Raw genomic sequence first — 23,783 nt, 5'->3', positions numbered from 1 at the left:
CACGACCCGATGACCGATGATGATTACGCTGAGATGAAGATGAAGGTCACTCACAGTGCTTACAGTAATTAGATATCTTCTAGAATGTGTATAGTGCAGGATAAGGCTGGCTACATGTTTTTATACCATTTGTGTAAAAGTTCTATTTTTTTTGTTTTGATTATATGTCAGAAATCTCGAAATATTTTCTGTTAGAAAATATTTAGCCACCTAAAGAGCACCTCACCTTGTTCCTGAGAAAATTCCAGTCGAGAAACCACCTTGAAAGCAGCCTTTGGCAATGCAGTTTGGAAATGATAGTTTTCCTAACAGTTCTAATGGCTTTGTTTACTCAAAAACTGCAAACTGAGAAAAATGAGCAAAGATTTCAGAACATGCTATTTTATTTTGGTGTAAAAAAAAATATTACTCAAAGTGCCCTGCTTCATAGATCGGGCCCTCCTCTTCAACACGATGCTGCTCTGTGGCAATTGCTTCTAGCCTTTTTATTCTTTTTTTCAGCTTTAGAGCTGTCTATTGCCCTTGCCTTCACTCGTGAAATACTTTGATGGCCTGCTTGCTGGACGTGCTTCGTCTGCACTCCATGTTCTGGTTCCAGCTTTTCAAGCACTCTCTTGATGCCACGTGCAACCTCGTCAAATTCTAGTACAGTCTGCAGTACTATTCTAGTAGTTCTGCAACTTCCACGGTTCTTAGTGATGTAAATTCGGTATTTGGGTGAAGAACCAACATTGGAGTTTCAAAAGTTCACGTCTGTCGCCAGTGGCAGGCTTGGGCCTGGTGAATGCACAAGCAGACACTCACTTGCTGGTGGTCCCCCTGTGCTTTCTAGGTTTCTCAATTTCATAGTGCGTTTTCATTTCCCAAAGCTTCTCCGTGTCGAAGCCTTCGCTGCGGGCATCATGCGGTCACACCGCCGGCCACCCGCTGACCGCAATAAACTCGCAGAAGGAAGAAAACATAACAGATAGCAAGCGTTGAACACAACCAAAGTGAGAGTAACTCTGAATGGCAAAAAAACAGTGTTGGGTGACCACATAGTATATTTCCGCCAATCCGAGGTCCTGTTTTTGTTTTGCCAGCCACTCGGCAGTTGCCGCGGCTCTCCTCCTAGCAGTGTGGAATTCTTGAATCAGTTAGTACACGATATTCAAGCGAAATTCACTGAATGTTTTGCATCCCCCATTATCACGCCACAAGATGAAGGCATTCCCATGTCCATAATATGAAAAAAAAACTTTTTGTACCACTTGAGGCTCTTCCTAATGCTTTCAGCGAAACTCATCATCATGTCCGTCTTGTCCAATAATCCCATCTTCATACTGTATTCGAGAACACATGCGGGCTTTCGCTCGTTCTCGCCTGTTACCCTATCCTCCTTCCCTGTGTCTTCCAGACATGCATCACACATCGACGTTAGGACATGTACATCTCTCTTGTTTTACCATTTGAGCGCAAGAAGCATCTTGGTATGATATGACACCACATCCCCTTTCTTCATCTTTTTTGAGAAATTTAGAAGCCCCTTTCTATTGGTCCAAACAGTTCCACATGTGTTTGGTTTTTTTATCTTGAAGGCAGTTGAACAGTGCTGGACTACTGTACCAATTATCTACAAATAGCGACTGTCCTTTTCCGAGGTAGTCTTCAAGCAGCTCTAGAACGATGAAGCCAGAAAATCCCAAATCCTTGACCATGGTCATGTTTGTCGTCGCTCCAGTGTACACAACAAATTTAAGAATGTAGCCGGTTTTGACATCACAAAGAACAAAGAACTTGACACCAAAGTGGTGCCTTTTCGAAGGAATGTATTGCCAAAATGACAGCCGCCCTTTCCATGACATCATAGACTCGTCTGTGCACAGGTCTTGGTGCGGAATTAGTATGCTACTCAGCTTGCTCTGAATTGCTTCCATAAATGGCTGCACTGTTCTCAGCCGATCTGCGACATCTGTGGAGTTACTCAGATAGAGGAGCCACAGGAGGAGCAGGAAGTGGTTCAACGAAAAAATGGTTGCAAGAAATGGTGTGTGCAACATAAGATTTGTGCTTCATTAGTCTTGCAAGGCATTCTTTCCTATCAGCCTCGTCAGCAGAACGACTTCAAAGAAACAATACGTTCCTGCTACATGTCTCCACCAAAGCTTTCAGCCGTAACTCGCATGCAACTCTTTGTGCGCTTGTCTTCACTTGCCCAAACGGAATCGTTTCACTCACGATGTGTGAAACGATTGGCTCATCAAAAAACAGCTTGAAATAGTCATCTTCTTGCGCATCCAATTGAAGAGTTGCGCTCGCAGACAGTCTTGAATGTGACGCGTCGAAAGGAAACAACGTAGGTGAGAAATCGCCTTTCTTCCACATAGTTTCCGTTTGCCGTGCACGCTTCCGGGACAATGGTCCTACCGTTTCAACATCCGAATCTGACAGTGCGGAACTCACCTCTTCCTCGGATGAGACGCTGCCAGAGTCCGAGCTCGGCTCGTATCCAGAATCAGAAGAGCCACCGCTCCAGTGAGCAGACGAAGGACCTGCGCACTCAGCCATCCAAAAGTAACCACGCGAAGGGAGGATGTGCTTTCAGTGGCCCGCACAACGGAGAGAAATGGAATGTTGTGTGATCAAGAAGACAGAGGGAGATGAAAAAAGGCTAAAATAAAGTTTGAGGGGCTTTACGTTTACTGCTGCAAGCCAGAAGCGAGGGTGCGGCGAGAGAGCGAAAGCAGCAATCGAGTCATGTGTCCGCCTCTTTTTGGAGAGGCAACGACATGTGCCCCTGAACTTGATGCCCCATAGCAGATACGCCAACAGAAGAAAGATAAAAACCTTCAAACCAGCGGAGATGGCAGAACAACCCTTGAACCCATAGCCACATGCGCGACGCATGATCCAGCGAATGCAGAGCGACCACGCCATTCAGCAAAGAAATAGATGGAGTGACAGTCACCCCGTACTCTTCAATACATGTACCAAAACAGTGCAGGGCGAAAATACGAACTTGTAGAAAGTTTCAAAAGATGGCGGCCAGTTCAGGAGCGCCAGCTTTGCGCTCCAGCACGAAATTTTGAACGCACGATAAAGAACGTACCGGTACGTCAGTGACACTGTGGAGGGGAAGCACGAAGACAAACCGGTACGTTTGTGACGGCGAAAGGTTTAAACCAGCAATCTAAAACAACTCAAAATTAAAAACACAATTTTTTTTCCGAAAATTCGTATTTTAGTTCCACATCCCCCTTAAACATTTGTCAATTCACACCAGAAACCAATGAAGTAATACATTTTCAGAATTAGAATTACACAGATAAATTTACTACTACTTAAAAATTTTTTCAAAGCATCCGAAAATGACTCTCAAGAGGTCCTACTTTCATCACAGCAGTCGCCGGCCTAGACACTCAATAAGATTATTTCGCGCTAAAGAGAACGCAAATGAGACTGGACTCTATAAGCACCACTGAAGTTCTTCAGATCTTGTGCAATCAAGCATAAACCAACCTTTAGAGGAAGCCAAAGTGTCAATAAATGCCTTTGTACCTCCATTCTCAGTCGCATTTTTCAAAACCTTGATGGTTTTGAATCTAGTTTTCTGGATAATTTTTTTCATCAAACTCTAGAAAATGTATCAATGAAGTTTCACTGCATTTGCCATCACTACCTCACATTGAAGAAGCTTTCCATGAAGTACTCAATATTTCAGGATTTTCAAGGCTTTGCAAATGGCACTTACAAAATCAATAGTTTTCAGTAGTGTTACTACAGCCTCTCAGTACTATACACTGAACTTGCATGTACAGCCGGCAGTAAAAGTTTACGAGATGTGGGTGTGCAGAAAAATCAATTCTGGGACCGTCACGTCTCGCGAGCCAACCACATGAAAGGACAGCACGTATGAGGGGCTGTGCATGCTCCATCCATTAATACCAATACCAGGAGGTGGCATGAAACAGCACTGCGATGAATCTGATCCTCAGCACTCACAATCATCAAACTCTTGCTGCCGACTGAGCCAGCAGCACCAAGTTCCAAGAAACACAAGCTTCCAAAGCTGCGTATTGATGCGAGATTGACAGTAAAATACGCAACCAGCTGTCCTTCAAAGTGCATGCAGTTCTCAATTCTGTCAAGAAAATGAGCACCTTAGAGTGCACATATATATGTACCTCTCTTGACGCCAGAACCCGCCGGCAAGCAAGAAAAAAATGACCACAAAATTCCATCCAACCCAATCTTATGAGGCCTTCCCTACAATAATTTCAGGCCCAATAGCATCCCACCATTCCATCCAAAAACATATTTTGAAGACCTGTGCCCTGAACTGAAAGAATGGAGCCATGCACACATGGAACTTACTCTGTGACAGAACCGCCGTGTATGAAGGCAAGAGCGCCTCATCGCCTTTCAGGATGCACACAGATGTTGTGTACCACACACTTGGCTCGACCCAATTCTCGCTTCTCAGTCCAGGCGCTAAGTCTCTCCTCACTTGGCACGTGCACTGAGAGGTTTTCCATTCGTGTCAGGTACTGAAAATGTAAAAGCAATCACATGAATTAGCAAAGAAGTTGGAAGAATGTTTGTGCACCTTTGAATTGGAGTCATCAATATTTACGTGCTGAAGCTATAAGGCATCAGGGCTGAACATTAGTGAGGAAGTTTCTAGGATAAAAAATTTATGACTCATGAAAAACGTACTAATAAAAAGTTACGACAGCGTGGATCCTCGAGTAATTACATAAAAATCCTAATGTCTTTAATGCTGCAATTTCTAACCACTGCAGCACTTTGTACACAACTGTGTACATGATCGCCAAAAAATAGCAGTTAATTTTTTCACATTACAAAACTAGCTTTAATTAGGTCTAAATATACTGTTAAGGTGGAAAAACCCTTCCTTGAATTTAAATGATGAGTGCAGTCTAAAAGGATATGCCCACTTTGCACAACAACAGCCATACCAACAAGCTGTAAAGCTAAAAAATTTAATTTCTAGAAAACATTCCGAGACAGAATAGGTGACGAGAGCTGCTTGTGCAAATTAGTGAGGATGGACTATAACAAAATGCCAAGAAAAATTGATGATGGCCTAGCTCTGTTAAGCCAGGATAAACGTAGCATAAGCGCGGCGACATCTGGTTTGGAAGAGTTAATATATGAAAGGCGCTCATTCACTACATGCGTCCTTATTCACTGTTAAACCTGGAGCTGTCGTGACGGAGTGGTAGCACCTCCGCCTCAAATGCCAAAGGCCCTGGTACGATCCCCAGCCTCGACACAGGGTTTTTTTTATTGAGTGAGTGTGCAGGAGGGGTTGATCACGCAGTTGGCCACGTGGTCGGTCACATAGCGCGGAGCAGCTGCCGGTGACGTGGCGCCGTGGCTGGTCACATGATTGGTCACGCGGTTGGTCACGTGACCAGTCACGTGGTGCGGTTTCCAGAAGATGCGCAGACCGGAGAGGCGTGCGAGGCATGAGCGGCGGCGGCGCGCCAGCTGTGCGCCGTGTGATGTCACTGCCCCCCGCGCATGCGCAGCACGGCTCTCCAGGAACCACGCGAAACTGCTCAGCCTCGGCACAGAGAAAGGAACAAAGCGTTAGCGACTCACTCTGATGCAGAACAGGAGAAGGCACGACGACGCCACTCTTGACCATGGTCCCAGCTGCCTTGGAAGCTTCAGCTGGGCTTTTTTGCAGCTCCATTTCAGAAGCCCTGGCCATCATGTCATTTGCCTGACCAGACATCAACTGCTGCGTGAAATCCCCAGCATCTCTTCTTTCCTGGTTTTGCTTGAGCTGTTGAGTTGAACCCTTGATGTCGGGAGCAGCTACACCCGGCCTTTTCAGCAGCTGTTGTGCAGAGCCAGCGGTGTTGAAAACTCCCAGATCCTGAGAACAGACCGAAAGGCAGCAGTGTCTACACATCCAGTCCATATCTAAATCTGCCATCCCATACTGCCTTGGTCGGATTTGATTCTTCTTTTGGATTTACTTATCACCAAAGTAAAGCTGTACTATTGGCACCCTTTGAATATACTTCTGCTAGGTGAGAAGAACAGTTGTCCTCACTTTTCACGACCTTCCGAGTCTTCCGGGCTGCCGCATCTGCTCTTGCTGTGCAACCCAAAAGCAAGCCATATAGACAAAAGACATATGACCGGAGGTGTACATACAAAGTGCAATATTGCATGCTATGATTTTGATGCTACATTTGTAAGCGGACATCAATGATTTCCAAAACGAAGAGATGGAACAGTCCACCGCAAGTCCCCCCTGCAATGACACCCAGCTTGTGGGTGGGAGGAAGCTGGAAAGGGAGTGAAAATTAACATTCCTCCACTTTTGAACAGAGACAAGTCAGTCTGCTTGATGACAAGAGTGCATACTGTCATTTTTGGGGAGCCACCTCCTGTTCTGCCTTCTTCAAAAAGTTTGTCAGCAATTCGTTCAGCAACTGCTTACAAGCTCGGCCAAAACAATCCTGCAATGCAGACTATCCACATTACAAACATACCCACCCGATTACCTTGTTACCAAGGATAACCACGGACACGTTTGCAATAGGAAGCACAGTAGCATATGGCCCTGCAGAAATAATTTAGCCAAAGTAAAGTCTATATGTTGCAGCTCCTAAGAAAGCATTTCTTAAAGACTCATCTACCTGAAGCACTGAGTTTGTACACTCAAACCTGCCATCAATAATTTAGTCCCAAGAGTGAGCGCAATTTTTGGAGACAAAAGGTATTGAGTTTTGCAATTGTTAACATTGCTTTCTACTTCAGTTGGAATCTGTGGAGCAGTGCACTAACACCTTCCGTGCTTATCCTCCTAGAAATTCCCTTTAGCATCATACAAAAATTCGTTCATTCACAATTATATGACTCATTCCTTGGCGCAGAGGAAAAAATCTTTTTAAGGAGGAAGCTCACAAACGAAAGAGCCCAATTTTTTCGTGTGCTACACAGCTAGAACCATGGTGCCAAATGTTCATGACCATGTTATAATGGAGACCATACAAACACACTCAAAGTACCTTGACTTGTTGGTGAAGGCTTTTTGAGTTGGGTACCCTCTCAAGCGGGCACTTGTAAGGCCTTAGAAATTAAGGTCCTTTGCCCCAAAGGCGCGTCACGCGCATCTACATGGCAAAGCGTTGAGACCTTTGCAATAAAGGTCTGTAGCAATAAAGGCGGCCATCAGCGGCCTTAAAGTTGCTTAAAGGAGCAACCCTGACGGCAGCGCCAGCTAGCGAGCTCAAAGAATAAAAAATTGACGCAATTTTTAGTTTTAGAAACGTAAAAAATACCTAATTTATCTTATTTAATGGTTAATATTGCATTACAGTGCAGTTAACCGTAGAGGAGGCTATGACTAAAGACATCCACACTGCTAAGAAAAGACTTGAACGCTTTTGAGCAGCCGCATCGACACACACGTGCTTGCGCATCTTGCTTTGCAGTTTTTTCTTCGTTTGCTCTTTGTTGTGTGCGTGTTTTGAGTTTGCTTGTGTGCACAAAGACACAAGCAACAAAGCACGCTTCTCGAACACGACGAGGAGCCGAACGGAAAAGTGCGCCTACCGTGGTCGGACCAAGAACGATGAAAAAAAAAACGAAACTGTTTCAAAATATTCGTTTCTCACCGTCAGAACGCTCGTTTATTATCGTGTTAGCTACTTTTTCCAACTTAAATGAAAGCACTCTTAGCTGAAGTGCTACCGTCTGCTTTAATTTCATAATGTTTCTAGCGCCGCTTCACACACAGCGGTGACTTTTGGCATTCACGGAGGCCGCGTTCTAGCTCCTTTTGATTTGCCGTGTAGCAGCGTCAGTGCTCCTTTTCGGTTTTCCTCCTTTAGTGCAATAAGACAACTTTACGGCAAAGGCCGAAAAGAAGTCCCATGTGACTGGGGTATAAGTCTACTTAGGTAATATGGTACTTGCGAAGTATGTACAAAAGTTCCGGAATGAATTGTAAACCATGAGATTTAACATCTCAAAGCAGCAGCACATTGTCTATGAGGGACGCAGTAGTGAAGGGCTCTGGATTAATTTAGACCACCTCGGGTTCTCCAACTTGCGCAGACATCGCAATACACAAAGGCACCTTTTTGCGTTTTGCCTCAATCGAAGCATAGCCACCAATGCGGGAAATGGACCCAGAAAGATCGTGAGTGCCTACATGGACCAATGTTTATAAAAGGATGATTAGAAGAGGCAGTGCCACAAACACTTTAAAACCACTGTTACAAGGAAACGTTTGCGTACAAGGTACTTTGCAAATGAGGATGAAACAGACCTCTTTCTGCAAATGAGAGGTCTATAGATCGTAATTCAAAACTTTAAACTTGTAGTTCACTGGCAACGAAACTAAGAAGTCTTCATTGATATTTAGTCTGTAAATAGTTTCCAGCCAACGAGGTTAAGCTTATACTGAAACAGACAGGAAGTATCTGTGAGCCCATGAAAGTGCTTTTAGTTGGCAGTTTTTAGTCACACATGAGCTTTCTTGGGATTAAAATTACGTTAGCTCTTTTGTTTGCTAGCTGCTTAAAAAAATACATTAAGGGAAAACATCTTGAATAGTGGATTCTTGGGATCTACTGTAGATCTTATATTTTTGAGTAATCAACTGTGATACAGATGCTGCACTGTTTGCAACAGCATCAAAGCAAACTGAAAATACAAGGTCTGCTGTTACAGGGCACTCTGAATCATCATTTATGGGGGTTTAACGTCCCAAAGCGGCTCAGGCTATGCGAGACACCGTAGTGAAGGGCTCCGGAAATTTCAACCACCTGGAGTTCTTTAACGTGCACTGACATCGCACAGTACACGGACCTCTAGAATTTCGCCTTCATCGAAATTCGACCGCCGCGGCCAGGATCGAACCCGCGTCTTTCGGCCAACAGCCGAGCGCCATAACCACTCAACCACCGCTTCGGAACACTCTGAATCAAAATTTGAATTCCATCTGCTCAGGTTTGGCAAGGCACACATCTATGACCCTCGTTAACTGACTCAGAGATTCTTAAGTGAGGATGGGATGCCACAAAGAAGTCAGCTATCTTCCAAGAGCTTCGTACCTACTCTTCAACTCCTCACTAGTGAAGAAGGTGGTATGTTCAGCCACATGCAAACTCAATACTAATGGCTACCCCAGTAGACATACTAAATGCAATGGCTTCCCAGACACCCTCGCTACCACTTTTGAGGGGGCCACATACATACACAATGCAGGATTGGCCCCGCACAAGACCACTAACAACCAACACCTTACACTGCCTCCCCTTTCTTAGAAGAATGGCCAGAGCATCAAATTTGGTGCTGGAAATGAAGTTGCTCTCTCAGAAGTTGCTCTCACAGAACATCACACATACGAGCCCTTGCATCCGCTAGAGACTCCTTCTTCAATGATGACAGAGCATCAACAGTCAGATGTTGCGGCCAAGAGACCGAGATTTCAGTCTTCCATTTTGATAAACCACCTGCAAGACAGTACAGTAGTGTCTTAACCTGAACCGCATCACCTGAAAATTTCTGAAGAATACTGACAGTTCATGCATATTAGTACACATGTAAGTATTCATCCAGAAAGCAGTCAGTGTCCACAACCACACAAACAACTAGCTAAAAATTTCAAACAACCATCAAACACAATCTATTTAAATGTGGGTGCAGTAACCTCACTGGGTGCAGCAACATAACATGAGCCTCACCTAGGTGAAGCTCGGGTTATGTGTGTGCACTTTTCTGGAGCTGGCGATTTCCATTTTGCGCAACAGACGTCCTGAAGAGGATGCACATTACCCTTTTCACAAACTACTGAGCCAATGGTTTTGCTGCTCTGTCAAGGTTTAGAAAGTTCTCTGTGCAATGACAAAGCCATGCCAGGCAAGCAGTATGAACAGCACAACAAGAATTTACCAACCCTTAAACCTCTCCTAGCAATTTCAGTTGCTAAAAAATTAAGAGACGACAAACAGCAAGATGTCGATCTTCAGCCACTTGCAATAGCCTTTCCAGTTCTGCCATAAACCCTTTCAGGCACCACTTGCCAATCCTCTTTCAGAAAACGTTTTTTTGTGTCTAAAGACTCAATGCCAGTCTTAAGAATGCCAACTAGGTTAGCAATGCAAAACGCAAAATAGCTACTCCTTTGGAGGCATGTATTAAATTCCGTCCAGAGTTACACTAGATAGAAATCGTAACGTTGAGACACCCGGATCTGTCAAACGAGTAATTGGCGGACCACAGGATTACATTCTTTATTAAATTGACACATGATGCTAGAAAAGCAGGAAAAATATATTACAGCCGAAAAAAATATCTGCGGGAAAATGGCAAAGGACATGTCACCAGGATCACTGTTTAGAGAAATATTATTTACTGTGTTCACTCGCAAAAAAAAAAGGAGCCACGCAGCGAGGGAGGCTTCAGAGGGCACGGCACCTGGCCTAGCGACATGTCTAAGCGGACGTTACTGCTGTTGCAGGTTTTACCATGGATTTTCGTGAACGCTACATCGGTCTGCAGTCCGGACGAGGCATCGCTTTTCTTTACGCCTTATCAAGAGTTTGGGATTGATGGCATCCGGCTCGTGGATCGTCTTTCGTCGACGACAGTGACGTCATCAGTGGACCGGTTACAAAAAGAGCCACGCAGCAAGGGAGGCTTCAGAGGGCACGGCACCTGGCCTAGCGACAACATGTCTAAGCGGACGTTACTGCTGTTGCAGGTTCGTTATTTGCCTAATGCTACTACTTTTAGAAGCGATAACCGCTTTTTGTTAGCCCTGCCGTGCCCTCGCAGCTACCTAATTTTTTGGTTGACTCTTGGTCTATGGTGTTGACACTGTTGGTTTCAGGAGATGCTGAAGAAAATCCTGGGCCCAAAACCGCAAAAATGTTGATAATCATTGATAATCAGGCTTCATCAGATGCTAAAATGGATGCATTAAGAGCTGAAATGACCGGAATGAAAGAGAAATGCGAAAAAATGACTGCTACACTTACCGTGATTGCAGAATTGAACAAGCGAGTACAAAGCCTAGAATCCCTTGTTCGTCATCAGGCGGATAAGTTGGTAGAATATGAAAATAGAAGCCGATCCAATAACCTCTTGGTTTTTGGTATCGATGAGGACAAGGGTGAATCAGACAGCGACCTGAAACAAGCTGTTATTGAGAATGTATTCAAAGGAACCTTGGAAGTACAAGTGAACTCGATCGACAAAATTCATCGTATTGGCAAGAAAAAAGACGGTAGTAATCGGCCGGTAATCATGCATTTTTATGATTCACGGGAAAAACAGTCTGTGATGCAAAACTGTGGCAAGCTGAAAGGCAGCTCGATAAGCATAAGTCAAGACTACGCTAAGGAAACTGCAGAAGTACGAAAAAAACTATGCCAAAGCAGTGAAAAGGAACGAGCAAACGGCAACAAGGTAAAACTGGTACATGACAAGCTTAAGATCAACAATCATATCTACGTCTGGGATCGTGATACAGAGCAAGATAAGGTTCTTCGATTCAAAAAGAGGGGAAATACTGTTAGCCAGGCATTGATTCAGTTGAAAACTTCAGAGAAGGCTTCTGACACGGATAGCGATTCTTCTCGGTCATAGCTCAGAATTCTACTTGTAAACGCCCGCAGTATCGCAAATAAAGTAAGTGATTTAGAGTATCTTCTAATTTCTCAAAACCCTGATGTATTGATGTTGACTGAGACATGGTTCCATAGTGCAATTAGTGACAGTAGTATTTTTCCTCCTGACTACAAGGTGTTTAGATGCAACAGGGATTCTAGAGGTGGTGGCGCGGCTATAGTTGTGAAAAGCACTATAAACGCAGTCGCTCTTGATTGCAGTCTCCCTGAAACGGTTTGGTGCAAGATCAGCTGTGCAGACATGTGGTATACATTAAGGACTGTGTATAGACCACCAGCCACCCCGCCAGAATTTTTGGATAGCTTGAATGAATTCCTTAGCTCCCATGTAAATGAAAACACAAGACTAATAATGGCTGGTGACTTTAATTTGCCGCATATTGATTGGGAAAGTCTATCAGCGGGTAATGTAGAAATAAGAAGCGCCAATAAAATGATGCAGATTATGTTTTCACATAACCTTAAGCAAATAGTTAAAGACTTCACAAGAGTTACACCAAAGTCCCAGTCATTGTTGGACTTGGTTTTCATATCCGGTAGAATACCTGACTATACTGTATCAGTTGAAAATGGTTTATCGGATCATAAGATGGTTTGCTTGAATGTACCGCTGCACACAAGAATCTGTAAGCAAGCATATGTCGTGATGCATGTTAAGGATTATGGCCGTGCGAATGACACGTCCATCCTAGACGTTTTGGAAGAACAGTTTAATGAATTTGAAATAGCATCCAACCGCGAAAGTGTAGAACTATGGAACCGTCTTAAAGGGATAATCAAATACTGCATAGATCATTTTGTACCCACACGTATAAAGAAATCAAAGCAAAGAAATCCATGGATAACTAGGCACATCATACACCTTAAGCGTAAGATAAAAAGACTAAGGAAGAAAAAAAGCAGGGCAATAGAGCTTTCAATAACCAAACAAATGTTAAAATGTGCTTTGCTGGAGTCGAAGAAAACGTTCTTCAATAAAACGCTTACAAACTTCCTCAAATGCTCGCCACAAAAGTTTTGGCGATACTTCACAGATAGAAAGAATGCAATAGAACAGATAGTGGATGGCGACGTAGTCGTGAAAGAAAAAAAAGATATTGCAAACGTACTTAATCATTTCTTCCAATCAGTTTTTACCAAGGATGGATGTGATGCAGACGATGATCCTTTAGACTGCGCAATACAATACCCAATGGAAGACCTAGGCATTAAAAGGGAGGGCGTGTTCCAGCATTTGCTTACGTTGGACGCAAAAAAATCGTGTGGCCCAGATGAAATACCGACGGCATTTCTTCGACGACGGTACGCTGAATGGATGTCGTATTATTTGCAGCTTTTATTTGAAAAATCTTTGCGAGATCATTCAGCACCTCAGGACTGGCGCGCTGCCACCGTCATTCCGATATTTAAAGGTGGCAATAGGCTATGTGCAAACAATTATAGACCACTCTCGCTGACTTCTGTGTGTTGTAAATAAAGTCCTAGAGCATGCAATAGCAAAACATATTCTGTATTTTAAAAAAAACGATTTATTATGCCCAGTTCAGCACGGTTTCCGATCTGGCCTTTCGACCGTGACACAGTTAATCGAAACTGTACATGACCTTTGTAAAGCTATAGATGAATGCCAACAGATAGATATTGTGTGTATAGACTTTGCGAAGGCATTTGATAAAGTTGTACATCATAAATTACTTTCCAAATTGAGAAGCCTAGGAATTAGTGAAACTATAGTATTGTGGATTCAGGCATATTTAATGAATCGTTACCAAAAGGTTAGAATCGATAACAGTGAGTCGGGGAAGTGTGCAGTTGTGTCAGGAGTGCCGCAGGGGTCTGTTTTAGGCCAGCTATTGTTTTTATTGTATATTAATGATATTCCTTCTAACGTTGTTCCGCCCGTAAAAATTAAACTGTTTGCCGATGACTGCTTAATTTACTCGCGTTTAGCCTGCGCTGAAGATCAGATTGAACTAAATAGATGCCTACAATCATTAAATTCATGGTGCCAAAGTTGCGGCATGGTAATTAACTTCAAAAAATCCACATACACTCACGTAAGTAAAAAACAGAACCTTATCAGATTTGAATATAATATAGGAGAAAATGCCTTGGTCGAGGTACAGAGTTTCCGATACTTAGGGTTGACAGTGACGCAAAATCTAGACTGGAGTTTTCACACTGATAATATCTATTCAAGAGCTTACCAAAAGCTCTGCTTTCTTAAGAGAAAACTACCAGATGCGACTAAAGAAATTAAATTGGTCGCCTATAAAACGTTTATACGACCAGTTCTGGAATATGCGAATGCTGTGTGGAGCCCACACCAAAAATGCTTAAACAAGAAGGCGGAAAGAATTCAGCGCATTTCAGCATGTTTTATATGCTCCAAGTATCGCCGTACTGACTTGGTTACAGATATGATGCAGCAGTGTGAACTGGAAACGCTGGAAATTAGAAGGATAAAACATCGACTCAAACTTTTTTTCCAGATAATGCAAGGAGCATTAAAAATAAATAAAGAACATTATGTGAAAGCGCCTCTAAAACGTGGTTCCCGAAAAAACCACAGCAGGGTACTACAACCTATTAATGCACGTACGGATGTATACAGGTATTCCTTTTTTCCTAATGCTATCGAATTATGGAACAAACTGCCAAGTGATGTTGTGGAGAGTGCGAACGTGCAACAATTTGAGCTAGGTGCCAATATGTTTTTGAGAAATGGAGTACAAAGTTTGAATTCTGATTCGTGATTGCTTATTGAAGTGCTTATGAAATGTATTTGTTTTTGTCCCCTCCCTGTAATGACCCTCATAAAGGGTTAACAGTATGACCAAATAAATAAATAAATCATGAAAAATCATCCCAGTTGCAAATATTAAGAAAGTTCGATTCCCCTGAAGCAAAGAAATTGCAGCAAGCTGTGGCACCCTCCCTGAAAAACCTGTGCATTCACAATGCGCACAACTATGCAAAGGCGCCTAAAGGGTAAAATACACCCTCTGTAACAAGCAGCGTCTGCCTCTCTCATTACATTCACATTCATGCAAAACCAACCTGTGCACTTTCAATCAGGGACTGCACAACAGTAACAATGAATACATACGTTACTAAGAAAACAAACAAAAACAAATTAGGCCACAATGCACCAGATGCATGCATCTTGCAGTATGACTTCCTCGTTCCAGCTAAAAATTTTCCCTTGTGATGTCAACATAATCTGCTAAGGTCACTTTCAAACACCGATTTCGATGTATTTTAGGTTTTAGTTGCAATCTGGTAGCATCACTGTTTGAAGACACTGCAGTGTGTTCTCACTGAGGAATGAATGGAAGTGTCTGTGGTGCAGCTTCACACAACGGTACAGCCAAACTCAACTTTGGTGGCACTTTGAACCATTTGTAGGCATTGCACAGTCGCACCCATTGTGGAAAATGCATCTTAACATGTCTACTGGATCATGGGTCACAGGCAGGTCATGTCATTTATCCATGCTATGTGGCAGATTTTATTGTGAAGCCTAAGGAGGAGGATCTCAGTATAAAATCTCTCTAACATGAGGCTTCATGGGACCGAGTACTAGTGGCCATACAGCAGAAAAAAATGATGTGAACCTCTGGTGACCAATGATGCAGTGAATGCATTAAGTGTAGAAATGTCCTTAGGAAAAGTGAACTATATGTTTGCCTTCACAATATGAGGTCCCATTAGACCAAATGTCCTGATGGGGAATTTAGGAGCGATGTCAGAACCTCATAACTGTTCTATGGAGACCTGAAACAGTGCTCCAAGAAACACCCTGGGGGGGGGGGGGGGGGGGGGGGGGGGGGGAGTGCATCTTTTATGCATTACAGTTCCTTTGTGCATTTCTGTGTGATTTGTTTTCCACACATTACAGTTCTTTTTTGCCATAAGGAAGACTGTGTTGAGTTTTGAACTTCATGTATATGCATGTTGTTTGCTACGAGCGTGTGTTTTGTCTCTATGAATTTCCTGTACGTATGTATCTACATTACTTGTTCATGTGTTGATGTTGAAGTTTCATGAATGATTTTATCTTCTACAAGCAAAAGAGTACATGTTGCATTGTAAGTTATGGTTCCAGTTAAGTGAGCTGTCTTGTGTCTTGCCTTTGTGTATGTGTATTTTGTAACTGGACTGTGTCACGTAAATTAAGGTTATAAATACCAGTGTCTTCGTCAAATAAAGACTTGCAGACAAAGCAAATTTACACTACCAATGTAACCATAAATACGTCAAAAGCTGGGCACAATCAAGACGTCCAAAATGCATGTTATTACATGGTGCATGTCATAAACAAGTAACAACAAATCAATGCTGCGCTGGAGTTGAATTAATCCCTACAGATCACCACATCCAAGAAAATTCAAAACACGAAGTGAAAATAATAAAAGGAGTGTTGTTGCATCAATTACGAAGTGAGACCGGAGGATACTTAGAATGCGTTTACAGGGTGTGCACAGTGCATGTAATCGGCCATGAGTTATTCAAAGGAAATCAATGATGCAACAGTGCCGCGGCTTGCTTGAGCTAGTCGTTATACATCATAAACAACACAGGAATGCTAGAATGATGCCGAAGTTACACGGCAATTAAAGCTACACACTTTCAATAAATCACAATTGCTAAAGAATTCAATATTGTTGCGGGAAAGAATATAGTTACAGCTATATGTACACAAACGAAGTAACAGCTACGAGCGGCACTCAGAACACAGCCAGAACTTCGTTGTCGTCTTCGTCCATTCGTTAACACGCTCAATGTCGTTGTCATCGTCTACCCGCTTCAATATAGAGGATAATTAACGAAATCTGCGCTCTTGATCGTATCAGTCAAGAAAGCCCGGTGGCATCAGTTTTTCAAGCGACTGAAACAGAGAAAATTCACTTCAGATACTATAGAAAAGGTCTATGCATTTTGTGTGGCAAGTTCTCTCAGCATTTATGGCCGCGGTTGGTTTTTCGAGCAGCAGTTTCTGAACCGTGGGCACTCGGTGTGTGATAGAGAGAACGCAGGCGGCCCTTGTTCTGTAGCGTGGAAATGGCTCAGGATAAACTGAACACGACTCGCGCGGTATTTGCGAAAATTTAGCGAACAGAATTCGCCAGCGCGACTCACCTTGGCAAACCGGCGCGTCGTGACGCTGTGACCTTCGCCGCTTCTTTTCATTGACACAGAATCGAATTCTTGGAGCAGGCTGGCAGGGTTCGTGGTCCCTGAAACAATGACAACACCCACACACAATATAAGCGCTATTGGCGCCGATGTGACGCCGCTGCTAGCTTCAAAGGTTAGAACGTTGCTAATGAACCGCACCGCTTTCGACGACAGCGGCAGAAATCTTCGGACTCTTGCCTGGGCGACACATGTGGTCCGAATACATGGTTCGAGCGGTATTATGCATTAGCCGGCATCCGCAAGAACGTGAGGCAGTAGAGTACAGCCGAACGCGGACACGTTCATCCCAAACTGTACAACACGCGACCTGATATACAGCTACCACGCGCGCCATGTGCGAAACCGCGTGACCACGTTGTATTTTTTTTTTTTGGCCGGGGTTATCACGTGACCATAACAAAGTAGCGGCAGCCGACTGACGGAGCCATAGAGCTACTACTAAGTTCTGTAAGTTTCGTGGTTTCGTTCTGCGCACGGTGGTTTCCTGCACAGCAAGTTGCGCCGAAGTACCGCCGCGTCAGCACTCACCGAATGTTAAGCGTATCAGTGCGAGGCATCGACAGCGTCTCACTGATTTCACTTCCAATCAAATGGGCACCTAGCCCACCTCGACGCTGACAGCAAGGGTACAGTGAACTAGAACATATACAGTGTTGTGCGTTTTTATCGTGAACACTTTAAAAAATTTCCCCGCCTCAACCGCTGGCTCATGCCGTGAAAATGCACACAGAGCATGCGTATTATGGTAACTTTTGTATCGTAGTAAGTTTCACAACGGTGCTTACTTAGTTGAGCTGTGCATGATGTGAAAACGTAATCGACTACGTAGAGATCGGCAACCAAAATCCGCAGACGACGCTATTTCGCTGAATGGCGGTAGTGGCGCCATCTGTTTTGGGCAGTGGAAACCGTCACGACAAGGCCGCCGAGGCGAGCATTGCAAACAATATTCTTTTAAAGGTAAAGCCTCGTTAAATCATTTGTTCTGATATTTTCACGCTTAATTAGTTGAAAATGTTGTAAGCGCTTCAGTAGAAGCAGACGAAACGACAGGAACGGCATATTCAAACGGCCCGCGCTCCTTGCAAAGCACTCCTCGACGGCCTTGTTAGGGTGGCTAGAAGTCTAGCCACCCTAGCCTTGTCGTGACGCTTTACGCTACCGCAAACAGATGGCGCCACTGCCGCCTTTTAGCGAAAAAGCGTCGTCTGCGGGTTTTGGTTGCCGATCTCCACGTAGACGATTATGTTTTCGCATCATGCACGGCTCAACTAAGTAAGTACCGTTGTCAAACTTCCTACGATACAAAAGCTACCATAATACGCAAGCTCTGTGTGCAGTTTCATCGCAAATGAGCCAGCGGTTGAGGCGGGGAAACTTTTGAAAGTCTTCACGATAAAAACGCACAATACTGTACAGTGGCTCGAGAGGAGGCCCGGCTCACCGTTCGCCGCGTGCCTCCTTCCGGAGAAAGTAGCGGCGGCGCTGTCGTCGCTGTCGTCGCTGGCACTTGAAGCGAGCGCGCTCGTCGTCTGCTACTGCGCACAACGCCTGCTTTCTGCGCATCGCTTAGCATTGCTTCCGTCGCGGCACCTCGCCTCTTTCGTGCCTTATTCTGCGTCAGTGTCTTGGTGATGCCGCCCAAGCGGCGGTTAAACCACTGTTATGCGCCAGGCTTCACAACTGGGTACGCAAGAACCGCCCAAGAGCGAAAGTTATCTCTTTTCAAGGTTCCCGAAGATGAAACCCAAAGGCTTGTTTGGCATGCGAAATCTGCGCAGGCTTGACAGGCCTTTTGGCCCCGATTGTGCAGTTTGCGAATTCCACTTTGAACCGCACCTCATTTTGAGGGATTATGTCCACGTTATAGATGTAAAGGAAGTCAGATACCCGAGGGGGACTGCAAAGCTCGCCCCTAATGCAGTTCCAACCCTTCTTGCGAACTTGCCCGCCCATTTGAGCAAGACAACTCCGACTCCAAGGCTCCAAAGAAAAAGACGGCAGCAAGAGGAGCCATGCGATACCAGATGTTAAGTTCGGACCGCGATCAAGAGAGATATCATGGTGCGGACGTTGCAGTGGGCAACGAAGAATGCGAAGGTGTTGCCGCAACGGACAAAGTTCTTAATGTCGCCGACCTGCGTGGACTCACACCTCCTTCGAAATCTTGGGCGCTGCATGAGTTCCCTGGATTTACCGGGGTGTGCTACGTGTGCTGTGCACTAAATGCTGCGACGAATGAAATTACTGTCGCGAGAGCAGTGTTTTTCGACACTGAGGCCGAAAGCATGCCGTGACGTGCAAAGTGCATCTTTTGGGCAAGCTAGTAGAAGGAAGTAATATTGTGTCATTTCAACAAGCTGAAGATGTCCTAAGGAGGGCAGCTAGTATTCCGACTTGTTGCGGAGCAGCAGAAGTGTCGTCGGTATCGTTGGAATTGACGAAAGGTCTATTTGCACAAACAGAAACTAATGGAGGCATCTACTTCAGCGTGAACTGCATTGGGAAAGCACCAAAAGAAGGTGAGCAAAAGCTGAACACAATTGTTCTGCTAAAGTTCAATTTGAGAGAGAAAAATTGTTTTTGGCGCAACACAGCGCTTGTCTCGACCTGTATACAGAAGGCACTGTGTTCTCTATTGCGCTAAACATTTTCTACCCTAAACATGAACGAATTAACTTGCCGTCAAATTAGCACCGCTCAACTTAGTTTGTGACAGGACTTTAACAGGTTCAGTGAAATTTTAAGTCAATTCGTCGTTTATAGTGCATGCGTCAAGGTATCTAATTGAAAAGAATAATTCCGCGTTGCGTCTAGCTGGAATAGCTTAAAAAAAATCTCAGTCTCGCTGGCAGCAGTCACCATCTGTTTTATTCCATTTCAGGAGAGAGAGAGAGAGAGAAAGAGAGTGTGTGTGTGTGTGTGTGTGTGTGTGTGTGTGTGTGTGTGTGTGTGTGTGTGTGTGTGTGTGTGTGTGTGTGTGTGTGTGTGTGTGTGTGTGTGTGTGTGTGTGTGTGTGTGTGTGTGTGTGTGTGTGTGTGTGTGTGTGTGTACGTGCGCGTGCGTGCGTGCATGCGCGCTCGTTGATTGCGAGAAGGATCCGAAAGTGTTCGATTAGGCTCTTGTAATAAATAGCATTTATGTCTGTGAAGTGTTTTGATTCCTACCTAAAAAATTACATTGTCTTTTTCCAGGGCAACCTTGCTTATGTTGCAAATATCTACGTAAATCTCTGCAAACAAGAAAATGCCGCCGGCAGAAAAAGGTTCCCAAGCCTAGTTGCAAGACATCCCGCCGACTCCGAGCTGCAAATATGAAGATCAAGAGGCTAGAATCCAAAGTTGAGACCTTGAGCGAAAGCATTTCAAGGATGAAAAATGAAACTGCAGCCACAAGCGAGAAAATTCTGCAAGTCAGGTTAAAACACTTGTCTCCAAAGCAGCAACTAGCTGTAAGGCAATGTTTTGAGGCAGCGAAGCGAAAGAACACACGAGGAATGAATTTCAACAAGGAATGGATGCTCGAGTGTATTCTGCTAAATATGCTTAGTCCCAAGCTCTACTTTTACATTCGGAGGCAAAATATTTTAGTACCTCCAGGAAAGACGACAATGCGGATGTACAGTACTCACGGATTGAAATAGGACATTCGGAGCGCGTGGCCGTCGCTTCATGGAGCGCCGCCCGTAGACGCTCATGGAACCAAGGTGGTGCATTGTGGTATGGCGCGAGAGGGAGAACATCTACAAAGCAGAATTGTTCCTTCCAGTAGCCAATGAGCCGGCCTGTGGCTTACCACATGCCTGCGTGGCACTGCAAGGCTAGCGCTCCGAATGTCCTATTTCAATCCGTGAGTACTGTACATGTCAAACTACATGGGTAGCTTTGGATTTAATGAAAAGATGCTTGAAACATTAAAACAAAAGACATCAGGGATGGACCCCTTCGTGTGCCATGGGGGCTTAGTAATTGACGAGATGAAACTCTCGGAGCATCTCTCTGCTGACACAGCGGGTAAAGTTGCTGGTTTCGTCGATCTCGGGCCCTACGCACCAAAAGGAGAAAACCATGTCCTTTCCAACCATGGCCTCGTGGTGATGTTTGTGCCTCTAACTGGAAGGTGGACCCAGATCTTGGGCACATTTGCGACAAACACCAATGTGAAAGGACATTTATTGTAAAAAAAAATCATTCTCGAAGCTGTCATGCTAGCAGAAAAAGCACGATTATTTGTTGATTACATAACTTGTGATGCGGCACCCTGGAACCGCAAGATGTGGAAAATAATGGGGATAAAAGGAAATTCACAGCAAATATCAGGGAAAGGACGCACCCAGTGGACGATACAAGATTCCTCCATTTTTTCTCCGATTTTCTTCATTTGATGAAAAATATTCGCAATAGACTGCTACAAACAAGCTTCAACACACCAGATGGAATGGTATGCATACCTCTGCATTAGAGAAGAGCATTTTGTGCATTTTTATCAGTTGCATATTATATGCAAGTTTTTAATAACTACTAATAAAGTATGTGCTTTTACTTCAGGTATCACTGGAGCCACTTCGGAAAGCTTTCGAGCTTGACTCCAATAATGTCACCATGAAGGCAATGCCTCGGTTAACTAGGACACACCTTGAGCCAAACAACTTTGAAAAAATGAGAGTCGCCTATGCTTTTCATTTATTCAGTTCCGAGTCATTGAGAGGCCTTCAGCTATTCAAGGCACAGGTAGAAACCAACTGTGGAAAAATTGATGCAACACAAAAATTTTTCAGGTTTGTACTTTGGATTTTTATAAAATATACCTATATATGAACTGATGCTTCGAAGGTGTCTTTGAAACTTAAATTTATTGCTATGATTTCCATCCTTAAGTTTTCAGTCTAATGGTATTTTCACTGGAAATTGTTTTCTTCTGGATTTTTATTTATGTTTTCTGTTTGTTTTCTTGTGCAGGAGAATGCAGTCACTGATCGAAATCATGACGTCACGCTTCCCTGCCGAAGCCCTGAAGCCAAATTCGCCGAAATTACGAGAGCTTGAGGATTTTTTAGATTTCTTAAACCAGTGGGAGAAACATGCAGACACAAAACACTCACTTCCGAAGTAGGATACACTTATATCATGACATCTCGTCTTAGTCAAGACAAAATTGAAAACCCGTTCGGCATCGTGAGGCAATCATCAGGTTGCAATGCGCATCCAACCCCTCAGCAGTTCCTGACCACAGTTAAATGCTTGAGCTATTATAATCTGGCCAGGAGCATTCCTGGTGCAAATGTCGCTAGTGAAGTATTGAATTCCCCCTCGACGGTACAGGACCAACGACAAGGTTTCCATAAACAGCAGTTGGTTGATGTGCTGCTCAGCAATGGAGACATGGCAAGAGCAGAATCTGCAATCAATGATATGCCTGTACAAAGCCACGATTATAACCTACAAAATAGTGACTCAAGACCCATTTATTATGTGGCTGGATATGTGGCAAGGAAGTGCGTTTTAAAGTCGAAGTGCCTTGACTGCACGAACGAGGTTTTTTTTTCCCTGCTTCAGAAGGGAGGAACTTGGATGCAGCAAAGTTGACAAGTGGCTGTGACTTCGGTGGACTATTGTATCTCTCCGTGAAACTTTTCAAGTTTATTACTGACCTTGAGGACCTATTTACAGGGTGTTTTAGCTCTAACAAGCTCCACCAAGACAGCATCATGGATATACTGGCTGTCATACATACCAAAGAGATGGCAGCTATCGGATGCGATGAACACAGAAAAACACTAACAGCAAGTATGATTGGATTTTATGTAGTCACGCGTATGCACTTTTATATCAGAGGCTTAAATAAGGCCCGGGATGCAGCACGCAGGAAGTCTCACCAACATTTAAAACTAAGTCGACTATGAAAGTGTATTGAATCTGTTGAACAATGATTAACTATGACATGCAGTGAGCATATGCTGCGTAAATAAAAGTGCACTGGTGGATATGACAACTGTGCTGTTCATTATTGTAGATATGATTCTTCAAATAACTTGTGTATACCGATAGCAAAGATCTAAAAAAGAAGAAAGGAAAAAATTACACCAGCAATTAAACCAGGAATGCATGCATTCAATATAGGGCATTCGAGCGCGTTGCGTTCGTAAAAAAGCCGTCTCGGCGCAAATAACGCAGGGAATTTGAAAGTTTTTGCCAAATATGGTGCTATTAAGGAAACAATTAAGTATACTACCATTGCCTTACACCTGCGACAAGCTTCCCTTTTTATGCGTTTTCGTTTTGGGGCCTATGATTATTGCTGAACCTAGACAGTACACTTTTTTTTATTTTGTCATTGAAGACGCTCAAAAGTGAGGACACACGCGCAATTAGGCACGTATTTTATGCGGAGTGCGCCATCAGTCACAGATAGAAGTTAGCCATATGTACGACGCCCAAGTATCCAGCTCAACCACGCGCGGGAAAACTGATATGTGATGCAGTGCCCGTTTCCGGCCTGACAGCACAAATACAACTTGTTCCCACGACAGTATCGGAGCCTTGACATGAGTAAAACGAAGCTGCAAGAAACAAAAAGCAAATGCAAGAACGTCTGGCCCTGGCTACTCTTACAACACCCCGTGGTAGTGAATTGAAGCCGCATCAAACGCCGCACGAAGCGCTTATCCTAGCACAACAGCGGCCCGAAGGCTGACGCGCTTTCAAGTGCGGTCGACTGCAGCGCCGCCGCAACTTACTACCGCTCAAGGCACGCTCCGGCGGAGGCGGTCGCGCCACTGGGTATGTTCCAGTTCACTGTATGCAAGGGAATGACTGGGATAACCGTATGGATGCATGAGGATGGGTACGCAATGGTAATGAATGGATGATACCAGTGTCTCTCTTTTAAGTCCACATAGAAACTCTACCGACTCAACAT

The 23,783-nt window shown here is 44.1% G+C and overlaps 2 protein-coding genes across 2 annotated transcripts in view; both read right to left on the bottom strand.

Annotated features, from left to right (window-relative positions):
* Window positions 1-17,137, bottom strand: part of LOC144107530 (uncharacterized) — a 29,305-nt gene extending 12,168 nt beyond the window's left edge. The window contains exons 1-4 of the mRNA XM_077640581.1: window positions 17,004-17,137; window positions 16,806-16,903; window positions 5,608-5,887; window positions 4,354-4,526 (exon numbers count right to left, since the gene is read on the bottom strand). Of these exons, the coding sequence (XP_077496707.1) occupies window positions 4,483-4,526; window positions 5,608-5,887; window positions 16,806-16,903; window positions 17,004-17,091 (510 nt within the window). The 5' untranslated portion in view covers window positions 17,092-17,137 and the 3' untranslated portion in view covers window positions 4,354-4,482. The remainder of the gene's footprint in view (window positions 1-4,353; window positions 4,527-5,607; window positions 5,888-16,805; window positions 16,904-17,003) is intronic.
* Window positions 1-23,783, bottom strand: part of LOC144108426 (ATP-dependent RNA helicase DHX30-like) — a 187,877-nt gene that overhangs the window by 31,150 nt on the left and 132,944 nt on the right. The window lies entirely within an intron of this gene.

Source organism: Amblyomma americanum, chromosome 10, assembly GCF_052857255.1.
Source record: "Amblyomma americanum isolate KBUSLIRL-KWMA chromosome 10, ASM5285725v1, whole genome shotgun sequence".
In the NCBI taxonomy this organism is placed as follows: Eukaryota; Metazoa; Arthropoda; class Arachnida; order Ixodida; family Ixodidae; genus Amblyomma; species Amblyomma americanum.
This window is presented reverse-complemented; position numbering and strand designations above follow the sequence as displayed.